General features: G+C 45.4%; 2 protein-coding genes across 2 annotated transcripts; both read left to right on the top strand.

Annotated features, from left to right (window-relative positions):
* The first annotated feature begins 2,024 nt into the window (after window positions 1-2,024).
* Window positions 2,025-2,465, top strand: LOC102416286 (histone H2A-Bbd type 2/3-like). Its single transcript, XM_044936530.2, has one exon. The coding sequence runs from the start codon at window positions 2,097-2,099 to the stop codon at window positions 2,463-2,465; it is 369 nt and encodes a 122-aa protein (XP_044792465.2). The 5' UTR covers window positions 2,025-2,096.
* An 846-nt stretch (window positions 2,466-3,311) lies between these two features.
* Window positions 3,312-5,094, top strand: LOC102415962 (40-kDa huntingtin-associated protein). Its single transcript, XM_025276261.3, has one exon. It carries the CDS (start codon window positions 3,360-3,362, stop codon window positions 4,530-4,532), a length of 1,173 nt encoding a protein of 390 aa, XP_025132046.3. The 5' UTR covers window positions 3,312-3,359; the 3' UTR covers window positions 4,533-5,094.
* The last annotated feature ends 12,497 nt before the right edge of the window (window positions 5,095-17,591 follow it).

The following is a 17,591-nucleotide window of genomic DNA, read 5'->3' as shown; positions in this document are numbered from 1 at the left end:
TCAGAACTCTCCAATATGACTGATCCGTCTTCAGTGGGCCTGCATGGCATGGCTCATAGCTTCATTGAGTTATGCAAGCACCTTCACCATGACAAGGCTGTGATCCATGAAGCGAGCAGGTAGCATGGCACTGGAGATGTCAATTTGCTCAAGCAATGAAACTACATTGACAAAGTACCTGAAATTGAAATCACCACCTGGTCAAGCTAATGAAAACCCACTCTCCTTCTCCAAGACCATCTGTTTTCTGTACGGGCCAAATAGGCTACTTTAATGGGGATATGGAGGAAATCATCACTCCTGCATGTTTGTAGCCCTTGATGGTACTGCAAATCGCTGAAATCCACTCAGGTATGTGCATTGATTTGGTTTACTATATTTCTGCTGCTGCTGCTGCTAAGTCACTTCTGTCGTGTCTGACTCTGTGTGATCCCATAGATGGCAGCCCACCAGGCTCCACCGTCCCTGGGATTCTCCAGGCAAGAATACTGGAGTGGGTTGCCATTTCCTTCTCCAATGCATGAAAGTGAAAAGTGAAAGCGAAGTTGCTCAGTTGGGTCAGACCCTTCGCGATCCCATGGACCACAGCCTACCAGGCTCTTCCATCCATGGGATTCTCCAGGAAAGAGTACTGGAGTGGGTTGCCATTGCCTTCTCCATTACTATATTTCTAGATAGAGGCAATTCTAATTGCTTCCATTTCACCATCCATGCCAAAATAGCCCTCACTCTGCAGGTCAGGGAACAGATGAGTTGTGGACTCTGCCAGCTGCTGAATATGTCTATCCTAATTTTGCATTCAAGAACTGTGTAGACAAGCACAGGATTGGTTTGGCTTCACACTGCCCCCAATGGAGGTGGGTCTAACCTAAAATTTCATTGATCCCTTGACCTAAAATAAGCTCCTACTGTGACTGATGGACCATAGTGACACTTGGGGCATCTTGGAATTAGTGTGAGATCAGAACCAGTGTCTGATAGGCCCCAAAAGGTATTCTCCTAATTCAAAATCACATTGACTAAAAACCTCTATGTCCCTTTCAGGAAGGCCAGGAAACAGACTAACAATATATATTTTGGGACAGTGTACCGAGGCATGATGGACACGTACTTCCGGATTTCAAAACTTACCCCAAAGCTGCAGCTATCAAAACTGTGTGGTACTAGCATAAGGATGGACACATAGATCAATGTAATAGAATTAAGAGTCTTGAAAAAAACCCATAAATCTATTCATGGACATACATCCCAAAGAGTTGAAAACAGGCGTTCACACAGAACCCCATAGAGGAATGTCCACCACAGTAGGCACAAGGCAGAAGTCACCCAAATGTCCATCCACTGCTTAGCAGATAGAAAACATGTGTGGTCTAGCCATACAGTGGAAAACTATTCAGCCAGGAAAAGGAAAGAAGTGCTGATTTGGGCTACCACGTGTATGGGTCCTATGCTCAGTGACAGCAGCCAGACACAGAAGGCCACCTATTTATTGTATGCCTCCATCTCTAGGAAGTCTCCAGAACAGGCAAAGGGCTGTTGATAGGAAGCTGATGAGTGGTTGGTTGCCTGAGAACTATGCAGGGTAGGATGGGGTGGGGAAAACTGCAGGAGGGGGCAGTGGGGAGTGACCGAATGGCTGGTACAGGGGTTTCTCCTTGTGGTGGTGCCAATGTTTTGGAACTAGACACAGTGGTGATGGTGTCCCAGCACCGCCAGCGTATACTTGGTACCACTGGGTGGTCTGCTGCCTTCTCTGTATAAAGGTCTCGTCCCGTGGAAAGGGAGAGTTCCGACAAAGAGAGGGTCCAATGGGCAGGGTGAGCAGGATTCTGCCAGCGCCATTTCTTTGCAGATTCAGGCCTGCGGAGGTGGGTGGGGTGGGGAGCATGGGAAAGCAGTGATCTCAGGGGAGTCTACCTGTCACAGAACGTGCGCCCCGACCAATGAGGGGCCGGCTCGTGGTTGCTAGCATACGGAGTAGAGGTCTGAGAGTACCGGTTGTCTTGAGAGGTTGGGACCAGCTGACTCATCCCACCGCGTATCATCCCATCACACCTCATCCCATTGCACCGCAAAGCGAGGCCTCAACGGTCAGCATGCCCAGGGAAAGGGGCCGTCGAAGGTCATCTGGTCGCCGCTTCCGCACCGCCCATGCCGAGCTATCCTTCTCCATGAGACACATGAAGCGCCGCCTGAACTCGTCTGCACCCATCTTTCTAGCAGCCATTATGCAGCACCTAACTGCCAAGGTCCTGGGGCTGGCAGGCAACAAGGGCCAGAACAGCGGTCAGAAGCACATCACCCCAGAGCTCGTGGGCACGGCGGTCCACCACAACGCTCTGCTCAATGGCTCTTTTGGGATGACAACCATCTCCCTGCTGGCCCCAGCCTGGCACCAGCTGCTCAACCCTGGGTCCTGGGTTCCAGGCCCCGGGTGCCCGGGCCCTGGACGGGCCTCCCCCTAGCTGTCGGGCACCAGGTCTGCTCACTGACCGACCGCACAGCCCGGTGCCTCGGGCCCAGTCATGTCGAATCAATCAAAGTGTTTCAAGACATCCCTGTGGGTGCTTCAGTCACTTGGCCTGGGAAGTGGTGGTGGGACACCCCTCCTTGGAGAGGTAGGGGTCGGGGGTCTGGCTAGAGCGGAGGGGGAGTGTTGTGGGTACGGGTGGAGTCGGGGATGGCAGGCAGAGAGGAGCGGTCACCCACGGTGACAGCGCATGCGGTGACCCTGGTGAGAGAGGCTGGCTGTGGCGGGGGTGTGGTGGAGTGGGGTCTGGGGGGAGGCCGGGGAAAAGAAGGCTCCCCCGTTGGCTCTGAGCAAGTAGGAGCCAGGCGAAGTCCCCAGAGGGACCGGGGTCCTGAGGGTGACGTTCAAGACCGAGAGGATGGCGTCGTGGTAGGGTGAAGGTGCCAAAGTGACCGACCGCCTCGCAGCGTGGGATGCAGGGATGGTGGACAGCGTGCTTGACAGGGGTTCCCATGTGGGTAGGGCCTAGATACCCATGGGGGCAGGGGCCTAGACCGCAAGACTGCGGCGGAATGGGGACTGGGGTGGGCGGGACACAACCCGCAATTATGCAAAGTCGAATCAGGGTCACGCAGGGTCACCAGTTGACTTTTTGGTCGTGTGCCTTTAGGGATGCCAAGAGATGCCCTGCTAGGCAACCTGCAGGAGCAAGCTGTCACCTAGCAACAGCGGGCTCCCAGCCAGAGCCAGCCCAGGTCCCCCGGTTTGCATATGGCGCCGACAGCCAACCATGGCCCCGCCTCCGCGCCCGCTCTTTTGCATATCCCGGCGATGGGACCATCTGGGCGGCCGCGCGGGCGCCGTCGCGCTGTGGGCCCGAGCCGGACGCATGGCACGTCGCCTGTCGCCGCCCGGTTGCGTCAGCGCGCCTGGAAGGGCCGGGGAGGCGAAGATGGCGGCTTCCACGGCCGGCCTGGGCGGTGGCCCGGGCCCGGGCCCCGAGCCGGGGGACTTCCTGGCGCGCTACCGCCAGGTGTCCAACAAGCTCAAGAAGCGGTTCCTGCGGAAGCCGAACGTGGCGGAGGCCGGCGAGCAGTTCGCCCAGCTCGGCCGTGAGCTGCGCGCCCAGGAGTGCCTGCCGTACGCGGCCTGGTGCCAGCTGGCGGTGGCGCGCTGCCAACAGGCGCTCTTCCACGGGCCCGGCGAGGCACTGGCGCTGACCGAGGCCGCGCGCCTCTTTCTGCGGCAGGAGCGCGACGCGCGCCAGCGCCTGGCCTGCCCCGCCGCCGCCGGGGAGGCCCTACAGGCCGCCGCCGCCGCGCTGGGCGCCGCCGTGCGCCTGCACCTGGAGCTCGGGCAGCCGGCTGCAGCCGCCGCGCTCTGCCTCGAGCTGGCGGCTTCCCTGCGCGACCTGGGCCAGCCGGCTGCCGCCGCCGGCCACTTCCAGCGCGCCGCGCAGCTGCAGCTGCCCCAGCTGCCCCTGGCCGCCTTGCAGGCGCTCGGCCATGCCGCGTCCTGCCAGCTGCTGGCGCGGGACTACAGCAGCGCGCTGGCACTCTTCACGCGCATGCAGCGCCTGGCGCGGGAGTTCGGCGGCCCCCCGCCGCAGCCCCTGACGCCGCCGCCCCCACCGCCCGGGCCGCAGCCCGCCGCCCCCGCGGCCCTCGCCCCGCCGCTCCCGCCCGGCGCTGGGCAGCCAGCCACCGCCGCCCCGGCCGCGCTGGGTGCCTTCGCCGACGTGCTGGTCCGCTGCGAGGTGTCCCGCGTGCTGCTGCTGCTGCTCCTGCAGCCCCCGCCGGCTAAGCTCCTGCCGGAGCACGCACACACCCTGGAGAAGTACTCCTGGGAGGCTTTCGACGGCCACGGGCAGGACAGCAGCGGCCCGCTGCCCGAGGAGCTCTTTCTGCTGCTACAGTCCTTGGTCATGGCCACACACGAGAAGGACACAGAGGCCGTCAAGTTGCTGCAGGTGGAGATGTGGCCCCTGCTGAGCGCCGAGCAGAACCACCTCCTGCACCTCGTTCTGCAGGAAACCGTCTCCCCGTCAGGCCAGGGCATATGACGAATCCCTGACAGGAACCCAGCCACACTGTGCCTGTTCCCGAAACTCACGCACCGGCCTGAGCGTTTGCGGGAGCATGAAAGATCTTGATCCCGGCGCTTCTGCCTCTGCAGTGTATCTTACTTGTCTTGCCACCGGAGGAATGTAGTTGACTAAAGTCACCTTGTTTCCATGACAGTGGCAGGAAAAGAAAAAAAAAAAAAAAACACCCATATAATAGAATCGGAGGACACAGCTCACCTCACCAGAAATTTCAACATAAACTTGAGAATCCCTTGGGTCCCTTTCACCCAACTCCCCCCAACCCAAGGCTCCCCTTTCCCCACATCCTTGTTTCACACAGGATTTATTTGAATAGCTCTGGCTCAGAACTCTAGCTGCATGATCTTTTCATGGTGACACTGATTCTTTAGCATATTCCGATGTCTGCCTGCGTGATCGCCCAGTTCCTCCTTTGTTTCATGCGCCTCATACATAGTATTCATTGGAATCATTGTATTCAGTCCTCCACGGTTGTCACTACAGCCCTCAATCTATGATAAAGCCTTTCTGACACTCCTGACTTGCGGTTTAGATTGAGCTCCTCTGTAAAATGGGAATTTTATCTAGCTGTCAGAAGGTAGAAGCACAGATAGTTCCCTTTTAGATACGAGGTGGATTCGTTCACTCGAAATGGCCACTGTGCCTTTGAATCTACAGAGATCATTTGCAATGTGGTCCTTAGCTACAGTGTGTATGTTTTCGGTGCGAAAGGGGTGGGCCTGGGAGTAGGGGTGAGGGTGGGGTGAGCTCCAGCGCAAAGGTGTCAGATGTGCACTGGAGTTTTCAGTTGCAGTTGTTCCGAGAGGTCTGGGTAATCCACACGGGCAGGTTTAATTTTAGTACGGATCCTTCTACAAATCTTCCTTTAACTCAAATATATAAAATCAGCATGCTTCTTTGGTCTAGCGTGATCACATATATGCCAGACTGTCCCCTTGGCCCCCAAAAGCAGGATGGTGTTCCATTTTTAAACACTATATTTCTGGTCCAAATGATACATGCAAACTGACTTAGCTGTTGTCTCAAATTTTCTTTAGTGTTGAGTGTGATGACAAGAACTCTTTAGAATATATTCTCATTCTCAGCCATTCAGTTTGGGAAAATGTGTCCTTGAGGCTGAGGTTATAGACAGCAGTAATCTTTTGGGGTGAGATTTAAGCACTCAGTTTGGGACTCGATCTTGCTTTTGTGGGTTTGGTGGGGAGGGGGAATATGTGGAATGTTGTATGAGATAAGTGCCCCCAAATTGGTCGGACTTTTAGGGCATTTTTTGTACCTCTATTTCAGCAGTGTGGGAGCAGTGGCTAAGCAAGTATAGCGGAGCCCATTGGAGACAGATGCAGGCACCCCTCCTGTGCTCTCACATGGCTGCCAGGCAGGGTCCTTCCAAGCCCTGAAAGCCCAGTCCCACTTACTGCCAAGGTGGTAAGGGTGCATGCTCCCTTGTGCGTTTGCTTTTTCTGGGACACTCAGCCCTGGCTGCCTCCCTTACCATCCTTAGGACAAGAATGCTTACGAATGAATTATGGAGTGTGCCTGGTGAGAGCATTTGGGTTTGGGCGGAAGGGAAAACCTCCTTAGAGGCTTGCTTAGAGTAGGTGGGGGAAGGGAATCCCAAAGATGCTGGTATTGGATATACAAGCAGTGTTCGCCTTCTCCAGAGAAAGCAAAACAACAGAATCAATCTGTTAAAAAACAAGAAAGCATACCCAGGAACTTCCCTGGTGGTCCAGCGGCTAAGACTCTGAGCTCCCAGTGTAAGGGACCCAGATGTGATCCTTGGTCAGAGAATTAGGTCCCACATACCACACCATGCCTCAGTGAAGATCTACGATCCCACGTGCTACAACTAGCACCTGGTATAGCCAAGCAAATAAATATAAATATTTTTAAAAGAATAGCCAGGAAATCACTCAAAAGGAAAAACTGTAAGGGAAAAGTAGTCTGATAAGATATTAAAATATACAATCAGGAGTTCCCTGGTGGCCGATTGGTTTAGAATCTGCCCCAAAATGCAGGGGACATGGGTAAAAACCCTAGTTGGGAAACTAAGATCCCACATGCCAAGGGGCAACTAAGCCCTCCTACCACAAGGAAAGATTCAACATGCTGCAACTAAGACCCAGGACAGTAATTTTTTTAAATGCTTCACAAATTCAACTTTAATTATAAAAAATAAAATATATAGTAAGGCATCTTTAGGTAAAACAGTAGGGTAGTGGTGTAGCAATAGACAAACACACCTGTGGAGTGAATAGCATGTCAAAAAGTATACCCAGATACACATAAAGTTTAGTTTAAGACAAAGATAGCATCTCAAATCTCTATAGAAATGATGGACATTTTAATAAATGGTTCTGGGACAACTGAAAAGCTATTTATTAAAAAATTAAGTAGATTTATATCTCACTCCATACACAAAAATAAACTCCAAATGTATAGGGGTCTAAATATTAAAAAATAAAACCATACAGCATCAGGCAAAAACATTAGAAAATTCTTCTGTAGCCTAAGTGAAGAGAAATACTTTCTAACTACAATTTAAAACCAGATGTAATAAAATTAAAAATTGGTAAATTTGACTTAATTAAAATTTTTTTAAATCAAAACTTTTACATGGTTTTAAAAACACCATATTTGGGAGAATGGCATTGAAACATGTAAAATATCATGTATGAAATGAGTTGCCAGTCCAGGTTCGATGCACGATACTGGATGCTTGGGGCTGGTGCACTGGGACGACCCAGAGGGATGGAATGGGGAGGGAGGAGGGAGGAGGGTTCAGGATGGGGAACACATGTATACCTGTAGTGGATTCATTTTGATATTTGGCAAAACTAATACAGTTATGTAAAGTTTAAAAATAAAATAAAATTAAAAAAAAAACACCATAAACAAAGTAAAAAGACAGCAAACTGGGAGAAAATATTTACCACATATAATGCAGAGTAATAGCTAATATTTCTAAAATAGATTCACTTTATTATTTTACACATTTTTTTCCATTGGGATTTTGATCCTTTGTCCCTCAATTATATATATATATATATTATATATATATATATATATATATAATATATATGTATGTATATGCTTGTTTCTATTGAAGAAACAGAAAGGTAAGCCAGAAACAAAATTGGTTGGCTACAAGGGGTGAAAGGGGGAAGTTTTTTATTTTTAATAATGTTGAATTTTGTAATCATGTTAATGGTTTCATATTAAAATATAAATAAAACCAATGATAGAACAATAATTCTAAAACTAAATGAAAATGAACAGTTGAGTTCAACTATACTTCAAATAATTAACAAACGTATTCAAGGAAAAAGAAAAAACTTAATGCCAGTATTTTTTAATGCAGTTCTTTGGCTAAATATTCTCAACCTAGAAAGAATTCAGAATATATCAATAATATCTTGAACTATCCTTAGCAGACTTGCTTTTTGTGGGTTTTTTTTTAACTCTGAAGAAAAAAGACTCTACTGATGAGCATATTTGAGACTGGGCCCAGTAGTTGCCAATGGAAAGAAGTGAAAGTCTGTAAACAAGTCACAGTATATTTTTCAAAAGAGTAATATGTTAAAATTTCTTAGTGAGATTTTAAGCTTTTAGAATATGTGAAATGAATGTCTCCTGCAGACAGCAAATGGAGAAACACATATCAAAATCTATAAAAATTTTATTACAAAAAGCAAAAATCTGTCGTATTTGAACCAAGAACACTCCTCCCTTCCCACCTGCCCCCTACCCAGACTCAGCACTTCACTTCAGATTGCAATCACTTTCTCTTCCCTTGACTTGTAGTCAGAGGGCTTTCTTCCTGGGAGGAGCAGTATGTCATTATGTCTCATCCTGACCCCATCTGTGTGCTGATGAGGCTGAGTCCCAGGCAAGTGTGGTGGAGAAGTGAAAGTTCCCTTCTTCCACTCAGTTCCCACTTACCAGACTGAAGGTGCACCTTGGGTGTGATGGTTTGAGAAGACTGCGGTCCTGATCATCTTGTTCTTTCTCTGGCTCATGAGTCAGTGGTTCAACTTCAGGCGGATGCCCCCTTCCAAATGTTCAAGTCCTAGAGCACGAGTGTCACTCAGAAGTTTTCCATTGTCCCCAACCCCAGTTCCAGAGCATGGATCAGAGATTTTACCCAAAAGGAGGCACAGACCAAAAAAACAGATAGCTCCTAATCTCTTCCCAGGGGAACTGATTTTATTTACAACAGACCATGGAGAAATTCAAACCTAAGGACAGTCTCAAGAACAACGGAGATTGTAGTGAAAAGACAGTGAAACTTGTGGATTTAATGAAACTGCAGACTTAGCCAGTTATGAGCCTTCCTGGGATCAGAACAAATATCAAGCATGAACTCAGAAACTATTCTTCAAAGAAGCCACAATTTGGTTGAATTCCTTTGAAGAACAATTTATGCTCCCAAGGCTTTGATGAAGACAAGAGAGTAAGTAATCAGCTGGCAGTTCATGGACTTTTAACAACTGGATGTGATCAAGCAAAGAGAATCCTGTCAATATCACTGTCATTCTAGGGTAATAGGTAAGAGGCTTAACAATGTGTGGGGCAAGGGTGGGGGAGCGTGGGGATAGACTTTACTGGTATAATCCACTTAGTCACTAAATAATAATAAACAATAACCAACCCTGGGGTGGGTAATGGACCAATACTCAACAGTTACTACAATATATTGTCTAAAATGGCTAGCCTCCAACAAAAAAATTATGAGACATACAAAGAAGAAAATATGGTTCACACACTGGGAGGAAAAAGTAGGCAATGCAAACTGCCTGAAATAGCAAGTAGATGTCAGATTTAATAGAAAAAAGACTTCAAAATTGTCCTTACAAATATGTTCACAAAACTAAAGGAAAGCATCCTTTAAAAAGTAAAAGATATGGTGCCAATGTTATATCAAATATAGAATATCCATACGAGATAGGAAGAAGAACCAAAAGGAAATTCTGGAGTTGAAAAGTACAATAACTGAAATAAGTAATTCACTAGAAGGGCTCAGTGTATTTCAACTAGAAGAAGAGAGAACTAGCAGACTTGAAGACAGTTTGATAGAGATTATGCAAGCGGAAGATAGAACAGATAAAGAATGAAGAAAATCGAACAGAGTCTCTGAGAAATGTGGGACACCATCAAGTGTACCAACATAGGAGTAATGAGAAGAGAGAGAGAAAATAGTAGAAAAAAATGTCCAAATAAATAATATCGGAACACTCCCTAAATTGAAAACCAATAACCTACACATCCAAGAAACTCAATAAACTTCTAGTAGGATAAGGATAATGAGATTCCCAAACAGATGCATCATAGTAAAAGTTCTGAAAGTCAAAGAAATAATAAAAGTCATAGAGAAAATCTTGAATGTAACAAGAAAAAAGTGATTCATCTCTTAAAAAGGAACTCCAATAAGAATAACAGTCAACTTCTGGAGGAAACAATGCATTGGGATAACATATTCAATGTGATAAAGTAAAAAATGTAAACCAGCAACCCCATATTCAGCAAATCTATCTTTCAAAAAAGGAAAGCAAATAAAGACATTTACAAAGTAAACAAACAAGCACTGAGTGAATTTGTTGCTAGCAGACCTGCCTTACAAGAAATACTGATGGAAGTTCTTCAAGCTGAAAGCAAGTGACTGCAGATGGCAATTCAAACACAAATACACACACAAGACAGCGCCAGGAAAGGTGTTTATGTAATTATAAAAGACAGCATAGTTGTAAACTTTTGTTATTTTCTGTGAACTGATTTTTTAAATGTATAAAATAATACATATAATAATATGTTAAATATATACAATAGCATGTATATGGTGTACTGTTAGGTCTGTAACATAAAATGTAATATATTTTCCAAAAGCAATGTAAAAGAAGTGGGTGGGAGTCAAGCTATACCGAGTTACAGAAATGACTACAGTTGGCAAAGCAATAATTATTGCAATTTATTGTTGTATTTGTAATATTAATAGACATAATAGGTATAATAGTATCATTAAAGAGGAGAAAATGGAATAGAGCTATATAGGAATAATGTTTCTATATATTATATGGAATATATATGTATACATGTGGAATAAGGTACTATAGATCTGAAGGTGATTCTGGTAAACCAAGATGTATTTGGCAAGCCCTAGAGCAACCACTAAAAAAAAAAAAAAAAACTCAAAAGTATATTTTAAAAAATCATTTACAAACTTACAATGCTACACTATAAAATATTCACTTAATGCAAAAAAGGTAATAAAGAAGAAATAAAGGAACAAAAAAGCCCATAAGATATATAAAAGAAGAAGAAAAGAGCAAATGTAAATCAACTATAGCAGTGGTTAGAATAATAGCAATCTAGTAAAAAAAAAAAAGCAAAGATTGTGAGATTGGCTAAAATAATATGATACAGCTATATGCTGTCTACAGGAGATGTACTTAATGTTCCACAATACAAATTGATTGAAAGCAAACTAGTACAGCCACTATGGAGAACTGTGCGGAGATTCCTTAAAAAACTGGAAATAGAACTGCCTTATGATCCAGCAATCCCACTGCTGGGCATACACACTGAGGAAACCAGAAGGGAAAGAGACACGTGTACCCCAATATTCATCACAGCACTGTTTATAATAGCCAGGACATGGAAGCAACCTAGATGTCCATCAGCAGATGAATGGATAAGAAAGCTATGGTACATATACACAATGGAGTATTACTCAGCCATTAAAAAGAATACATTTGAATCAGTTCTAATGAGGTGGATGAAACTGGAGCCTATTACACAGAGTGAAGTAAGGCAGAAAGAAAAACACCAATACAGTATACTAACACATATATATGGAATTTAGAAAGATGGTAACAATAACCCTGTGTACGAGACAGCAAAAGAGACACTGATGTATAGAACAGTCTTATGGACTCTGTGAGAGAGGGAGAGGGTGGGAAGATTTGGGAGAATGGCATTGAAACATGTATAATATCATGTATGAAACGAGTTGCCAGTCCAGGTTCGATGCACGATACTGGATGCTTGGGGCTGGTGCACTGGGACGACCCAGAGGGATGGTATGGGGAGGGAGGAGGGAGGAGGGTTCAGGATGGGGAACACATGTATACCTGTGGTGGATTCATTTTGATATTTGGCAAAACTAATACAATTTTGTAAAGTTTAAAAAAAATAAAAAAAATTGATTGAAAGTAAAAATATGAAAATAGATATGATAACAGCAATGGCAAGAAAGCTGAAGTGGGTATACTAATATCAGATACAATAGACTTCAAAGCAAAAGTCCCTAGAGATAAAGAGAAACATTTCATAATGACAAAAAAGTCAGTCATTCTTTTTACAAATATATATGCGACAGAAAACAAAAATACAAAATATATAAGGCAAAAACTGACAGAATTGATGTGAGAAATAGTTGTACAATAATATTTGAAGACTATTGGAAGGACTGATGTTGAAGCTGAAACTCCAATACTTTGGCCACCTGATGCGAAGAACTGACATTTGAAAAGACCCTGATGCTGGGAAAGAATGAAAGCAGGAGGAGAAGGGGATTACAGAGGATGAGATTGTTGGATGGCATCACTGACTCAATGGACATAAGTTTGGGTAAACTCTGGGAGTTGGTGATGGACAGGGAGGCCAAGTGAGCTGCAGTCCATGGGGTCACAAAGAGTTGGACAAGACTTAGTGACTGAACTGAACTGAACTGATACTAAACTTTCATTAATAGGACAACTATATAGGAAATGAACAAGAAAATAGGAGACTTGTTGTTCAGTCGCTCAGTCGAGTCTGACTCTTTGTGACCCCATGGACTGCAGCACTCCAGGTTTCCTTGTCCATCACCAACTCCTGGAGTTTGCTCAAACTCATGTCTACTGAGTCAGTGATGCCATCCAACCATTTCATCCTCTGTCATCCCCTTCTCTTCCTGTCCTCAATCTATCCCAGCATCAGTGTCTTTTCCAATGAGTCAGCTCTTCACAGAGGTGGCCAAAATACTGGAGCTTCAGCTTCAGCATCAGTCCTTCCAATGAATATTCAGGGTTTATTTCCTTTAGGATTGATTGGTTTGATCTCCTTGCTGTCCAAGGGACTCTCAAGAGTCTTCTCCAACACCACAGTTCAAAAGCATCAATTGTTCAGCACTCAGCCTTCTTTATGGTCCAACTTTCACATCCATGCATGATTACTGGAAAAACCTTAGGGACCTTTGTTCACAAAGTGAAGTCTCTGCTGTTTAATAACCTGTCTAGGTTTGTCATAGCTTTTCTTCCAAGGAGCAAGCGTCTCTTAATTTTGTGGCTGTAGTCGCCATCTGCAGTGATTTTGGAGCCCAAGAAAATAAAATCTACCACTGTTTCCACTTTTCCTCCATCTATTTGCCATGAAGTGATGGGACTTGATACCATGAGGAAAGGTTGTTGCTGAACCACACAAAGACGCTGGGATTCTTGGCCTCCGGAGGAGAAGAATTCAATCTGGGGCCAGAGACAAGGCTTGCTCGCTCAGAGCTTTTGTGTAATAAAGTTTTATTAAAGTATAAAGGAGATAGAGAAAGCTTCTGACATAGGCATAAGAAGGGGGTAGAAAGAGTACCCCCTTGCTAGTGTTAGCCATGGAGTTATATACTCTCTAATTAGTTATTACAGTGAATCAAAAGAATGTCTGGAGGTTGTAAAGACCTCACTAGACCTACTCCCATAATTTACAGCTTAAGATAACAGGATTAGCCAGAAGGTTTTTTCCAGAGACTGTCTTCAAGCAGGATACATTATTGTTATATAATCCTAAGGAATGTAGAGGGACAAAAAAGTTTGTCCTTTCTTCCTCCTTGAGAATTCCAGACCCCTCTCTCCTTGGGACCCCTAGACTTATTATCAACCTGCCTAGGAAATGACTCTCTCATTCCCCCCGCCCTTTTCTTTTAGGAGAATTATGTTGCCAGGGGAAAGGAGCATCGTTTTCATTCCATAACTGCTTCCGAGCTGATAAGGGGCATTGTCCCTAAATTGGTGAGGCAACATATTCTCCCAACCCTCATATTGAGGGTCTCTGATCCAGGGGCCCCAAGTAATATTTGGAAGAGGCTGTGGCACTCGTAGGAGCTTGGACAACCATTAGTAACTTAAATGCCTTCATGCAACTAGAAACAAATCCAATTACACAGTTACAGATGCAAGGCAAAATAGTCATTAAAACAAGTTAAAATCAAAATTAAAAGTCATATTATGTCCATAGTTACATCAGTCTATCTTAAAGTGGTTAAATGTCATCAGTTTAAGAAGAAGCATCACATGCAATTGTTGTTGAAGGTATTAGCAGACTGTGAGAAAGTCTTTTCCTTGTGGAGATGTCCACCACAGGAAGCCTTTCACTGATGAAGAGGGGAGCGCTCCACAGACCCAGCAGTTAGCCTGATTGTGGAATTCAGCATAGGAATGAGCCCAGGACAGGAAGGCATTGTCTTGAGGATCAAACGGCAGACTCAGGACTTCTGGGGTCAGCAGAAGTAGGCTTACATAGATTATCAGGCCCATCTGAAAAGTACAAAGTCAGAGCATAGAAATTAAAGACATAAAATGAAGTCACTTAGTTCTGGTCAGGGTGCCACCTCTTAACTCGAGTGTGATGTACCCACGAATCAATTTCTGGCACTTTGACAGCTGTGGGAGAAGAAAGAATAACCTGGTAAGGGCCTTCTCAGAGGGGCTCAAGGGATGGGCCCCCAGACCCCAATGTTTTTATGAGGATCTCGGTTCCTGGCTCAAATAGAGGCTTGCTTGACTCAGAGGCTGGGTCAAGAGTTGTCTCCTGGAGTTCTGTTAATACCTGTTGAAAAGCTGAGAGCTGAGTTACTAGTTAATTCCGAGGCTTCAGGGTCTATAACAATGTGCATAAGAAAGACCTTCCATAAATACATTCAAAGGGGGACAGTCCCTCCTTTTGGGGGGCAGTTCGAGCCCTCATTAAAGCTATCGGTAGGACTTTAATTGTCCTGTGTCTCTTGATTTAATTTGTGCAGATGTCTTTTGATAATGTCATTAGCTTTTTCAACCTTTCCTGAGGATTGGGGTCTCCAGGAACAGTGTAAATGATATTCTATTTCTAGAGCCTTAGACACCCCCTGAGTTACAGCAGCTTTAAAGGCGGAGCCATTGTCACTCTGAAGGCTCCGTGGCAGCCAAAACCCGGGGATAATTTCATAGGTTAAAATCTTTATAACCTCCTTAGCCTGTTAACTATGACAGGGAAAAGCCTCAATCCATCCAGTAAAAGTATCCACCCAAACTTGTAAGCAAGAATACCCATTAGCTTTTGGCATATGAGTAAAATCAATTTCCCAGTCCTATCCAGGATACTTTCCACTTCGTTGTAATCCAGATTTTGCTAGCTTTTCAGCCTTTGGGTTATTTTTCTGACAAACCTCACACCTTTTGATAATGTTCTTTAAAGTTTTCATTACATTTTTACCTTCAAACAAATGAGAAGCCATCTGGTAAGTACTCTCTGCACCCAAATGAAAACCCTTAAGAATTTTCCATTGAGCATTTTCAGGAATTATTAATTGTCCATCCTCAGACTGTAACCATCCTTTATCAGTAATCTTTGCTCCTCTTTTCTCATATCTTTCTAATTCTTCCTCAGTATATTGTGGTTTTTCCTGTTCCACAGGACCTGTCCAGATCAAAGACGTCTGCAGTGAAGGGGTTTCGTAAAGTGCCGCTTTTCTGGCTTGACAGTCAGCCAGCTGATTACCTTCAGCTACTTTACTCCCATCTCTGTTGTGTCCTTTGCAATGCATAACAGCTACTTCTTTAGGACAACATATAACAGTTAAAAGTCTCTCGATCTCTCTGAAATGTTTAATAGGTTCTCCTGTTGCTGTTTTAAACAGTCTTTCTTTCCATATTGCAGCATGAGCATGTAAAGTCAAATAAGCCCTTTGCTCAACTCTAGAGCTCGGGTCAGGGCCACAAGCTCCGCTAACTGAGCACTGGTTCCCTGGGGGAGAGATTTTGCTTCTAAAACCTGTTCAGCAGTCACCACAGTGTAACCTGCTTTACACTTTCCATCCTGAACAAAAGAACTGCCATCAGTAAATATTTCCATGTCAGGATTGTCTAATGGGGTATCCACTAGCTCTTCCCGAGCTGCATAGTTTAAAGTTAGAAATTGGGAACAATCGTGATCAGGTATTTCATTTTCCTTCTCAAGAAGGAAAGTGGCAGGATTTAAATTTCCACAAACTTTAAGCTTAGTTACTGGTTCTTCTAACAATGACTGATATTTAAGAAGCCCACTGTCTGTCATCCACATATTAACCTTAGAATTTAAGATTCTACTCACATCATGAGAAGTCAGTACAGTAAGGTTTCATCCATTAATTATTTTTAAAGCTTCAGGTGCTAATAAAGCCGCTGTCCCAATTACTCTTAGGCAGTGGGGCCACCCATGTGAAATTACATCTAATTCTCTGCTTAGATAAGCAATAGGTTGCTGGTGAGGCCCTCAAGGTTGTGTCAAAACTCCCAAGGCCACACCTTTTCTTTCAGTGACAAACAAATTAAATTCTGACCCCGTGGGCAAGCTCAGAACTGGAGCTTGCAGGAGAGCAGTCTGAAAAACCTTAAAAGCCTTTTGAGTATCTGCAGACCACACCAGTTTGTTGGTTTGGGCCTGCTGAGTTTCAGCTAAAGTTTATATAAAGGCCCGGCAAGTTCCCCATAACCCGGAATCTAAATGCAACAGTAACCTGTGATTCCCCAAAATCCTCTCAATTGTCTTAAAGTCATAGGTAGGGGATGATTTAGTATAGGTTTAATTCTCTCGGGGCCTATGGCTCTAGTCCCTTCTGATATGATTAGGCCCAGGTATCTAACAGATTGTTGACAAAGCTGAGCCTTTTCTCTTGATGCCTTGTAACCGCAGCCTGCCAGAAAGTTTAAGTCTTCTGAGGCTCGTGAGGTTAGGGGCAGAAGCCGGGAGGACCCCATGCCCGAGGGGAGGCGGCCAAGAGGAGTTACCCCACGTCCAAGGTCAGGGGCAGCGGCCAAGAGTGCCAGGCTGCGACAGCGCAGGAACGGCTGAGAGGAGCTACCCCACGTCCAAGGTTAGGGGCAGCGGCCGAGAAGAGTTACCCCACGTCCAAGGCCAGAGGCCGCAGCCAGCAGGAGCAACCCCACCTCCAAGGAGCGGTGGCTGCACGGGCACAGGAAGGCCTAGAGGAGCTATTCCACGTTCAAGGTCAGAAGGGGCGGTGGTGAGGAGATACCCCTCATCCAAGGTAAGAGAAACCCAAGTAAGACAGTAGATGTTGCAAGAGGGGATCAGAGGGCAGACACACTGAAACCATACTCACAGAACTAGTCAATCTAATCACACTAGGACCACAGCCTTGTCTAACTCGGTGAAACTAAGCCATGCCCGTGGGGCCACCCTAGATGGGCGGGTCATGGTGGAGAGGTCTGACAGAATGTGGTCCACTGGAGAAGGGAATGGCAAACCACTTCAGTATTCTTGCCTTGAGAACCCCATGAACATTATGAAAAGGCAAAATGATAGGATACTGAAAGAGGAACTCCCCAGGTCAGTAGGTGCCCAATATGCTACTGGAGATCAGTGGAGAAATAACTCCAGAAAGAATGAAGGGATGGAGCCAAAGCAAAAGCAATACCCAGTTGTGGATATGACTGGTGATAGAAGCAAGGTCCGATGCTGTAAAGAGCAATATTGCATAGGAACCTGGAATGTCAAGTTCATGAATCAAGGCAAATTGGAAGTGGTCAAACAAGAGATGGCAAGAGTGAACATCGACATTATAGGAATCAGCGAACTAAAAGGGACTGGAATGGGTGAATTTAACTCAGATGACCATTATATCTACTACTGCAGGCAGGAATCCCTCAGAAGAAATGGAGTAGCCATCATGGTCAACAAAAGAGTTAGAAATGCAGTACTTGGATGTAATCTCAAAAACGACAGAATGATCTCTGT

The sequence above is a fragment of the Bubalus bubalis genome, chromosome X, assembly GCF_019923935.1.
Source record: "Bubalus bubalis isolate 160015118507 breed Murrah chromosome X, NDDB_SH_1, whole genome shotgun sequence".
Lineage (NCBI taxonomy): Eukaryota > Metazoa > Chordata > Mammalia > Artiodactyla > Bovidae > Bubalus > Bubalus bubalis.
Note: the sequence above shows the minus strand (reverse complement) of the source record. Positions and strands in the feature narration are given on the sequence as shown.

Coding starts and splice junctions, on each gene's coding strand:
- LOC102416286 (XM_044936530.2), top strand. CDS start 2,097: ATGCCCAGGGAAAGGGGCCGTCGAAGGTCATCTGGTCGCCGCTTCCGC.
- LOC102415962 (XM_025276261.3), top strand. CDS start 3,360: ATGGCACGTCGCCTGTCGCCGCCCGGTTGCGTCAGCGCGCCTGGAAGG.